An 11,412-nucleotide genomic window follows, 5' to 3' on the forward strand; every position below is an offset into this window, starting at 1 on the left:
GGTCAGAATTACATATTGTTAAAAACAAGGTCAGAACGCACAACTCTTGAGGACGAGCTGCATATCTGGTTCATCGTTCAGGAGAATATACAACAAATTATAACCTGCACTTGCTTTTCTTCACTTTTTAATTCGAGTCAGGAGAGAAACTTTAAACTTGTAGATGCAGAAATTTCTTCCACTTGCTACCAGTTTTAATAAGAGCCATCAGTGTCCATCTAAATTAAGCCAGAAGCTTGCTTAGAAACATTTAATTGAATACCAGTGAGTGTACTTGCATAGTGTAACTTAAAAGTGAAATTTGGAGTTCAAGCAAGCATTTCACCTAGTTGTCATCATTCCAGAGATTAAAAGATACTTAACAGTGTGTAGTTTTCCAGATTTATTTTACTTAAAGCTGCCGTATGTAACTTTTACTTAATAAAAAAAAAACCCTGTTACATATTTGTTAAAACTCTCACTTTGTCGTGACAATATAAGACAGATAATCTGTGAAAAAAATTGAGCTTCCTCATTTTATACTGTCATGACATGGTGACAGTTTTAACAAATATGTAAAAAAAACATTTTTACATACGGCAGCTTTTATTATATTTAAGAAATATTCATTGAAAACTTATTATGTTTGAGCAGCACTAATAAACTGAAGATATATTGCATAAACACGAGGAAAAACTACTGATTGACTTATTGAATTAACAAAGGATATAAAACACAATGTTCAGCTCCTCTAAATGCCGTCACTGAAATGGTTTCTTTTTCTTCCAACACTTCCGTTTTCCTCTGACCTGTGACCTACTACAGCAACACATCTCAGCGTCTTTCTTTGTGGTAAAATCCCCCTTCAGTGTTCGACCCCTTCTGTTGCTTGATAGTCATCAGGAATGTTGTCTGAAAGAGGAAAAAGAGAAAAAAAAATCTCACTTCTATAATCAGAGCTTTCATTTTCATTTACTAGAGCGTTATCAGTTACCAGGCACTCACCGTTACAGCGGTACTTCAGATTGGACCAGATAATGTTTTCCTGAGAGAAACAGAACACACCCAGTCGCCCACCTCTCATACTGGTGTCAATGATCACCCCTGTGTCCGCCACCAGTTTGGGCCCCTCATAGAAACGAGCTCTGAGTAAAACATAAAAAATCAACAAAAACAAGCCACTTCTGGTGAGAGATATAAATTCACTCAATATTGGAGTTATATGTAAAATTTTTTAAACGACGCAAAAGAAACAATTCTATCTTTAAACACAGATTTTCCGCATAATAATTTATTGTGAATTATTTCTTGGTTAAATTTTACACAAAGGTTGGAATTAATGCATGAACCCCCTAAAATGTAAGTTGAACTCTAACTTCAATCTTTTGTAGCAAAGAACAAGCGTGTAACCTAAACCTGACTGGATATTGGAAAATGCTTTATTTCATTCACATCACATTTTACATTATGCAGACACTCTTTGTCGTTGATTCCACATTTGGGAAGAATAATCTCCTTGACGTTAATAGAAAGTGACTCTCCCAGGTGATGCTGTGTTGAATTTCACAGCACAGCGTTGTGTTGCGAACACAGCGCTATTGTCGCAACAATCGCAAATCACGCTGTTTGTGATTTGCTACCGATTTACCATTTGGGTTTACAATCCAAATTACTTTCCTAAAAGTGTAACAGTTTGGGTCAGGTGGTAGAAACTTGAACACTTTTGGGTTTTCTAACTGAACAATCATCCCAAAATATCAAAACTGGTTTCTGCCATGTAAACCATTGAAAGCTTCAGGATTGACCTGGACCTCAGAAAATATGGACTTAACAATGGCCAGATGTACCTTTAGAGTTTTGCCAGATATTTGTTCATGGCAACAAAATCCATAAGGCTGAGATGCATTATGCTATACGGCTTTGGACCAAATTAAGAGTGGTAAAACATATGATTGTGCATACAGATTTTGATGGGAAAAACCCAAAATGAAAATGAATTTCACATCAACAATGACAGCAGGTTAGCCTTCCACTAAAACTGTGTTTAAAGTATGTTTGATGGAGCATGTCTGCTTGTACCTGATGTATCCGACCTGCGGTCTGTGCTGGAGGAACCAGCGGTAGGAAACCTTGTCCTTCCAGCCGACATTCCTAGGGTCCTTCCACAGTAGACGCACCTGGTCCGTCGTGTTTCCTGTGTGCCACAGGGAGTTCCTCATGTACTCACCAGGACCTGTCTTAGACTTCACCACCTGTTGAAGAAGAGCCATGTAGGATCAAAGAGGACTCCGTCAAACCGATGGAAACAGACATCACGCAAACCTTCAATTGTATTCCTGGCTCAGCGACAGCTCTGAAGGGCGCGGCCTGCCAGTAGGTCTGCTCTGTCTGTTTCCACATCACCACGTAGAAGGAGGACGAGTCCTGGTAGCCAAAAATGAAACCAGCATAATCATCGTCCGTCACTGTGTTCACGTGGAAGGTTCCCTCGAAGTCAACTCCGCTGAAGGCTTTATAGCCTGGAGATGCACATAGGAGACAAACAACAGCTTGGATCAGAGGATCCATGGAGGGAGATGGGAAATAGCTGGAGTTATTGTAAAACTGGACATGACAAAACAAAGATACTCAAGTTTTTACCAACAGCAAGGCCAGGATCAGAGTTCATGGTCTGGACTATCTCCATACCCTGGAAGAGGAAATATGCTGTCTATAAGGTCTAACAAAATAATTTGAAAGAGCTTTGATGAGGAAAGACATTCTGGAGGAAAATCCACTACAAATGGGCTTAAAAGTCTGAGGTAAGAAAGGTAAGATGAGCCTTGTTGCTGACCTGGTTGAGTACCACCCAGTTGGGATCTATCTGTGAGTCTCCCTCTGGGTCCAGCACCACGGTCTGGTAGGCTCTGAAGTCGGTCAGCGTGACCTCAGCGTTCTCGGGGCAGTGGTCGATGATGTCAATCACGTTGTCCTTGTCAAAATCTCCCTCACATGCATCTCCAACTTTGTCCACTAAAATACATCAGTAGAGTTTGGTTGTCATGGATACGCTAAAACTGAACAATTACATTCAGAAATGTACAAATCACTCATCATACAACATATGACTTCAAGTTTCAGTTTATTGTGGATTTTATTTAATCCACAGTTGATCCAAATGATACACACCGATTCCAATATATACACACTCAGAGTGTATATATAAGAATATATTGTATATATATTTAGCAAGCTACAGAGAAATCCCATGAGTTTTGTAGACATTGGGGGAGTCATAGACCAAGGTCCTTTGTAAGTGTACAGCACGGTGTTGACAGCATTATGCTGTGGGGGTTTTTTTTACTGTTGGATGGTACAGAAGGAGAACTTCCAAGATTTTTTAACTTCACCTCAGATCACCAGCTGGAAGGTAAAACGTGAACACAATGTGGTGATCCAACAGGAGAAAGATCCCAAACAAACATCAAAACTGGTTCTGAACTCGATAAAGCAGGTCAGTTTTACTGTGTTAAAGTCTGTTTGGTATCATTGCATTGTTGGCACACCCAACTGTGCCTACGTTTCACCTGACCCCAAGTGTCTGGCCCACATGAAGTAATACTAGTTAGCGTGATCAGAAACAACCTGAGAACCAACCAGGCCCTAAGTTTTCATGAACTGGAAGTGCTTAAACACCAGTGTCTATAGTGAAGCAAGTTTTATGTCGACATGTTATGGCATACAGAACAAGAATAAACTCCCTGAACAAGAATAAATCTTCAAGCTACACTGAAATTTTCAGCTGATCACATGGACAAGCCAAATACGATCAGATGGGGGAAAGAATTCACTTTTTGGCCAGGATGACAAAAAGTTTCCTTGGAGGAATTACAAAAAGGGGTTGAAACTTAAGAAAAGTGACGCATAGTGGTGATGGTGCGCTGCACAAAGTGGATGAAGTAATGACTTTGGTATGGATAAATCAGTCTACATTAAGCTGTTGCAGTGGCTCCAAGTTCAACCCTGGTTGATCATCTGTGGACTGTTTCAAAGCTAAGTCCATGCCTGGAAACCAACCTCATTTAACTAAGCTCTAAATACTTTTCCTGTGGCCACAAAACACATGCAGTTTCTCTGCAACTTGCTAGAGGGCATTTGTCCAAATGTAACTGAGGATGTTGATTCTAAATGGATGAAAAAAGTCCATCATATTCAAACCTAAGTTTTGCATGATAAGTAATCATTTCATGGATCAAGCATTATTTTTCAGATGATGAGTGTATGCAAACTTCTCCCCTTAACTGTACAAAATAAAAAAAAAATTAAAAATGAACACAAACTGTCTGAGTCCTTTTGATCTGAGTTGGGAACCAGTCTGCAATTATCTTCACTGTCTGGTATGCCGTCATTATCATCATCGTCATCACATTCATCTCCCTGCAAGAAAGAAACTACAGATTGGTTCTCTCTACAATAGTGATATGAATCGGTGATTATTACCAGATGTATAAAGAATTATTTGAAACCATTCCATCCTTGTCTGTGTCCAGCTGAGATGAGTTGATGACAATGGGACAGTTGTCCTTCGTGTTCTGGTGACCGTCACCATCACTAGCAATAATAATAAAAAAAAAAACAGGTAAAAAAAAACAAAAATAAAAACACTTTCAAGACAATCATCCAGTAACGCTGGGTGTACCTGTCTATGTTGTCATCACAGGTATCTCCTACTAGGTCATCGTCTGAGTCCGACTGCAGGTGAGTGGCACAAACTCAGTTGGATGATGGTGACATGGAAGAGAAATCTCTCTAGTTGTGTTTTATTGTTACCTGATTAGGGTTGGCCACATCAGGACAGCTGTCACACGCGTCCCCTACGCCGTCATTGTCCCTGTCTGCCTGATCTGGGTTCGGGACTCGCTGGCAGTTGTCAAGAACATTTTTCAAGCCTGGAAACATGATTAAAAGCACAGCGACTGGTTGGATGTAACCTACAGGGCAGTCAGAATGCATCACCAGATGGCAGCATTTGTTTCAAATTGATGGTGAAATAGTTTCCAATGGTCTTCAGTTCCTGGCAATGGCTTGCCACGGAAAAAATTATCTGAATGACGAGACAGACATGAGTTAGTTTTCAGCAATCCTACCACAGAGTTGAAAGCATTACCAAATGACCAAGATGAGGGAGAACCGCCAAGCCAAACACCGAACAATAAACTTCAAAAGGTAAACACAAAAGGAAGGCAAGAATTTTCCACCAGAGTTAATCAGAGTTCCCACTAAACACAGATTAACTGAAGTATGAGGGAAAAGTTTCTGGGAAAAACATTTTGTAGAGCCGTTGGAGTTTCTTTTTTTATCTAACACTGCTCTGTACTAGCAGTGTTACTAGTTACTAGTTACTGTACTAGTATATCCTGAAACCCAGAGATATAGCAGGTAGAAGATGTTGACTGAAACAGACACCAAAGAAGCAGGGGGATGTTTTTCACAGAAAGGCAATAACAAATGTTCCCGTCTGTATCCTCCTAACAGGAAGGTTCTTATGTCCAGACAGACTGCACTCTGGAAAATCCTCTCTGACCGGTAATGCTTTTATCAGATGACTGCTTTCACTCTTGGTTCCTCTTTTCTTTTTAACTAATTTAGGCAATAAAACCAGGGAAGGCCACTTCCCATAATCTGACCACATGTAAAATATAAACTTACAGTCCGATCTGATTAGCAGCCATCAAATTAATTATTCACACTCTTACCGTCTCCGTCCATGTCGTCATCACATTCGTCTCCCAGTCCGTCCTTGTCCGTGTCCCTCTGTGAGGGATTTTGGATTGTTCTGCAGTTATCGCAGGCGTCACCATGGATGTCTTTATCGCTATTTTTCTGGTCAACATTTGGGACCAGCCAGCAGTTATCCTGGGACAGACAAATTCAGTTGTTTTTTTTTAACACGTTACACACAGCTCCATGCAAAGATACCTTGTACTTTTTGAACCTTTTAACATTGTGACAGAGATAGGACAAAAAAAACTATACATGAAAACACTTAAGAGAAAATGGTTTTATCAGATTACTGCCTTCTTTGTAACTTTCTCACTTTATTATATCTAATTTAGGAGCTAAAGCCAGGGAAAGTCCACTTCCACTTCTACATTTAGAGAGCTTTATTGCCGTGACATGAATATTTCTGAAGTGAAGCTAAAAATGTTCTAACAAAACACCCAAAACATGCCATGCCCCTTAGTGAAACATGGTGGTGAGAGCATCATGCTGTAGGAATGCTTTACTTCAGCAAAAATGGGAAAGCCTCACTCAAATTTATGGTTGTAAACTCACAAAATATTAAAATTCAAGGTGCAAATATCATTCTGAAAGGCACCGAATCTACTCTGCATATGATGAGCTAAGTCACCTACATCTACGTTAATGATGCCGTCATCGTCTGCGTCATCATCACAGGCGTCACCAGACCCGTCCCTGTCTGCATCCTCTTGGCCAGAGTTGGGCACAAACACACAGTTGTCCTGGAAAATACACAAAAAATAGTTTCTGATGCAAGCTTGGGTTAAAAGTGAGTATGGGAGGAGGATGTAGGAATGGAGTACCTGGTTACAGTTGCCTTCTCTGCACACAAGACTATTGTCTGGATATGCATCGATATCTGTGTCCTTCCCACATTCGTAACCATTACCAGCCCAACCAATACCGCACTAAGATTACAACAACAAAAAAAGTTTATCATAACATATTACAGTGACAAATATATTCTTACATCGATGCCTGTTGGGAACACATACCACACAACTAATGCTTCCGTCTCTCTCCACAATGCACTCCCCATTGACGTCACAAGGGTTCGGCTGACCATTGGGGCACAGTCTGGTGCCATGACAGCCTGTCAGCTGGTCACCAGTGAAACCAGCCCTACACTCTCCACATCGGAAGGAGCCCTGAGGAGGACGACACAGTCAGAGACAACTGTCCTCATCTATTAAAATGGCACACTGTACATAAAGGGGTCTTACAATAGTGTTGTAGCAGAGGGAGTTGGGAATGCAGCCTCCGTTCTCAGGTGGGCCCAGACACTCATCTAAGTCTTCACACACCTGCGAGAGGAGGAAACGTCAAAAACAAATACTAGGAAGGGTATTTTTGTGAATTAAAAGATCTACAACATACAGCAGGGAGGGCTGAGTTAGACCTGTTTGTGTGATTTGGCATAAGACACTCCGACGCCATTTATCTCTGATCCTATGTATCCCATAGGGCATTTCTCACAGCGAAAACCAGGAGCGGTGTTCACACAGCGGACACCAGGGAAACATGGATTAAAGCTGCACTAAAACTCAAAAACAGAGAAGAAAGATTATGAATAGCTGAGCACTGCCAGGTGCTGCAGCGTTAATTAAAAAGTATAATCCATACCTCATCCACGTCGTCACAGTGAACCCCGTCTCCTGTGTATCCATCAGGACAGGGGGCACACTGGAAGCCCCCTGACTCTGAGGAAATGCACATGTTCTGTCTGAAACAGGTCCCTGGTGTGCACCCAGTCAGATGGGGAGGAAAGACCACCTGCTGAGGACTCGGACCTGGGACAGGGTTGGTGGGACTGCCTCCGAGTCCTGTGGGTGCATGGATGAAAACAGAAAAAAGTAAATGTCACTTGTTTCAACAGAGTTTAAACACTGCAATCAAGTTGGAAGACCTTTTTTTTTACTGCTTACCACAAGACAGACACTCAGCAATGGTGTTCCTCAGAAAGTTTGTTTCCTTAATCTACATCAGAGCATCATAAACATTGTTACAATATTATCTTTCAGCTATAATGGAAATTTTGAATGATGACATCTTAAACATCAGATTTTCCACCTAAAAAACAGCAGAATGTTTCTGCCTCACTGTCTGATATTCTAATCTTTTATCAATGGCGAGTTTTTACATGAAATGAACTCTGGGAAAATCTCTATATTTCACTGCTGCTCATTAATCAAGTATTGGGAGTTTCTTTTGGTAATTAAGCATCCTCTACATTTATTGAACCTAACACGTTTATTGCCTCAACAGCCAATATTTGAATTTTTTTTTTTTTTTTAAGTTCTTTAAATATTTTTTTACCAACCTCACTGTGTATGAGATTTATCTTGGGTGAGGTCTTGTTTGTTTTAGTTCTAATTGGTTTTCTCTTTTTTTAATATTTGAATGCAAAGATGGAAGAATAGCATGCGCTCTTGTCTTTCTGATTTTGAAGAGTGGCTGATAAATGTTGGCCTCTGCATCACTTCCCCCACCAGGGAAACAGGAAATAGAGGAAAGCAAATTAATAATTTGTTGACACTGTTCAACTTAAAAAATAAAAAAAAAATTTAAAAAGTCCTTCAGTTCTCTGTAACACAGGATTGTTTTGTGTTCCAATGAGTTTGGTGCCAGTGGCTTTGATTGAAAAAAATAAATCTGTTTAAACTTTTTCTCAGTCAGATTATGTTACTGCAACAAAGGATGGGATTATTTTACCAGGGTTGCTAATAAATGAGGTGTATACCACTTTTGTACTATATTGCTAGGTTATGCTTTGCTACGTTAACTAACCTTTGTTTGCTTATTAACATGTAATAAATAAACAGAAACAAAAAAATAGTCCAAAATATCTCAATAAAGAAGTTAAAATAAGATAAATTCTCTTGTGAAATTATTTACACTCAATTTTGTTTTTTATTTAAGTTAAAAACAATAAATAATGCACAGATAAGACTGTGACTAACTTTTACTGTGGCTCTTTACACAGCCTCTAACATCTACTTGATTAAACTGTATTAGCTTATTGAGTCTGGTGGGACAGATTAAGCAAAAAAAAAAAATTAATATCTTAATAAATCTACAGCTTAGAAACATAAGATTAAATGGTGTAATAATTATACATGATTTTTATAAATACAAATATTATTTAAATCAAAGTATTTATACATATAATAAACTATTGTTTAAATATATTTTTCTTTATTGGATCGCAGCATATTTGGATCTCCATAGTAACCAAATTGAAAAAAAAATCCTGCCAAACCAGAAAACTTCTAACCTTCAGTTGCTTCCTGTATGATTCCCTCAAAACTACTCTCCATTGTGATCCTTTTTACTTTATTTTGGAGCAACTCTGGGAGTTTTCTCCCTTTGCATGAATTAGAAACAGACTGACAAATGCAGACAGTGGACACATAACCTGCTTGTGGAGCAGCTCCCGCATCTCAGACAGCATGCTCTTCAGCTCCTGCATGGTGGTCTGACCCTGCACCACCCTGCCTCCCTGGAAACCTGAGCAAAGTTATAAATCAGCATAAAAACTCTCAGATACAACCAGTTTGGGACAACATACGCTCATGTCAACACACCCAGCAGGTGCAGAGACTCTGTAGGTTCCATGCTGCAGTCCTGCAGGGTGGCCACGTTGTCGATGGTGTCCTCAATAACCAGCTTCAAGTCTGTCAGATTATCCTAATAGAGAAATAAAACAGAGCGCATAAAAGCCTGAAGATCGGCCAGAGCCAAATTCTCACCACAGAAATCTCATTCACCTGTCCACTTGACTGCAGGGTCCTCAGTGCCACCTTATTGGGCCCAGGTGGGAGTGACCCGAACGCGGCCGGCAGGTCATTCACAGTATGAGCGAGCCTGCAGTCAACGTAGATGTTAAGGCGAGGTGGGCCGCGCTGGAGGCCGCTGGCGTGCATCATGACGTGATGCTCCCGTCCATCTGCCAGGGAGCCGTGGTTGAAACTGGTGGTCCCAAACCTGCCGTCGGTCTTCTGGTAACGAAGCGTCACTGGAGACGGAGAGATAAACAGAAACATTAAAACCAGATTGGACTCACAGAACAATGAAGCGTTGACAGAACAAACCCACCTTTGCTCAGTTTGGCTTGCACAATGAGCTCCAGGTACTTGTTGTTGTCTTTGGGGTTGAGCACACTGAACAGAGAGGTGGGGGCCCTGTTTTGGAGCCTGAAGGAGGAGAGGAGGAACGCCTCATCCCTGCCTTTGTTCTTCAGGCTTCCTTGGAGCAAGTCTGGCAGGCAGTCTGGAGACACCAGCAGGTCGTAGACTAACACAGGAGAGAGCTGTTAGAGGAGTGGGTTGTACATAAAATAACACCAAAGCAGTAAATTAGAGGGACCAAAGAGCTTATTAATCCTTTTTCAGTGTAATTTAGTGGGATTGCATGTTGCAAACACAAACTACTGTAGTGCATAATTCAGCTTTGGATACATGTGTGGCATCTTTAATCTCCACTTCAGCTTCAGAGAAGTTTTCACATGTATACCAAACTTTTCAGATGTCTATGTGTAAGAGAATTTAAAATTAAAACAATTTATAAGTATGCACCTCTTCATAAAGTGCAATCTCAATAAATCACATTCATTTTTTCAGTAGGGAGCAGATGAAGGTAAAGTACTCCATCTGGCAGACTTTAAGTGGTGTAACCCAATTACTGAGTCACTGTGCTGTGACCCTTTGTGATGTACATGCATATATGTATGTTTGTGTGAGCAAATGAACTTTCATGTTAGCATCCTGCTGTGTTTTTATAGAGCCGCAGTAAACTCTGTCCACTGGACCAAACCTCTTTGCTCTGCACTTACATGCACAAACACCAATGAAGGATTCAAAGAATAAAACAAAGTGACACAAAGTTGAATGAAAAAAGTTGAATACAGACTGTGGGAAAGCTTAGATCTCAGTAATGTACTCCCCTAAACTATCTCGTTTAGGTCGGTTTGTTATTAGATCACAACATCAAACTCTAAAGTTCAGGGGAAAACTTGCTTTAAGTTCACCCTCTACTTCATCTGCACTCATATTTTTTCTCATGTTGAAATGGAAAATGTTTCATAGATACAGACTACCAAAATCTTTGGTAAATCTGTTTTCCATGAGAGCAGAAGCGGTACTTACCAATACCCTGAGCTGCGACAGTGAGCAGCAGTTGCTGCAGCACCAGCCATAGAGCTGCTGCTTTAAAACACATTCCAGTCACCAAGCACACACCTCGAGAAAAGACTTCAGAAGTCTCCTGTCGACTGATGAAGGTGAACAGACAAATCTCACAAGGCAGAGGTAAGATGTTGTTTTTTTGTCCACAGACACAGCTTTTAAAGTAAAGGGGAGTGTCCTTTCTCACTGGTGGCACTGGTGAGTACTGGTGTTTGGTTATAATTGCGGGGGAGTTGCTTCTCTGTACTGTCTTATGTATACAGTTTGGTCAGAATATCATCACCATTACAGTAATTGCAAACATCTGAATGCAAAACAAGGCACTGGAGTGATTATTTCCATTGCACGGGTGAATTTTCTGTTCTAATGAGCATATTCAGTGCAAGATAAACATAGAATTTCTTGAGTTTTGTGTGTCTTGTATTTTAAAATGAAACATTTTAAAACTTCTATAAACAAACCCATCCAT

At 40.3% G+C, this 11,412-nt stretch overlaps 1 protein-coding gene across 2 annotated transcripts; it reads right to left on the minus strand.

Annotated features, from left to right (window-relative positions):
- Nucleotides 1-531: 531 nt before the first annotated feature.
- On the minus strand, nt 532-11,081 carry LOC102223727 (thrombospondin-4-B). 2 transcript variants are annotated; one of them, XM_023344163.1, is made up of 23 exons: nt 10,905-11,081; nt 9,856-10,053; nt 9,528-9,775; nt 9,345-9,447; nt 9,176-9,267; nt 7,686-7,737; nt 7,384-7,583; nt 7,160-7,297; nt 6,984-7,064; nt 6,756-6,908; nt 6,564-6,668; nt 6,375-6,482; nt 5,715-5,874; nt 4,789-4,907; nt 4,658-4,710; nt 4,485-4,569; nt 4,299-4,395; nt 2,813-2,991; nt 2,620-2,668; nt 2,302-2,498; nt 2,059-2,231; nt 985-1,124; nt 532-891 (listed from the first exon to the last, which is right to left on the minus strand). In XM_023344163.1, the coding sequence occupies exons 1-23, from the start codon at nt 10,975-10,977 to the stop codon at nt 845-847; spliced, it is 2,850 nt and encodes a 949-aa protein (XP_023199931.1). In that variant the 5' UTR covers nt 10,978-11,081; the 3' UTR covers nt 532-844. The 2 variants fall into 2 exon arrangements, with proteins under 2 accessions (XP_023199931.1, XP_014326081.1); XM_014470595.2 differs by having other exon boundaries at nt 6,375-6,668.
- Between the last annotated feature and the right edge of the window lie 331 nt (nt 11,082-11,412).

This window comes from Xiphophorus maculatus, chromosome 12 (assembly GCF_002775205.1).
Source record: "Xiphophorus maculatus strain JP 163 A chromosome 12, X_maculatus-5.0-male, whole genome shotgun sequence".
Taxonomy (NCBI): Eukaryota; Metazoa; Chordata; class Actinopteri; order Cyprinodontiformes; family Poeciliidae; genus Xiphophorus; species Xiphophorus maculatus.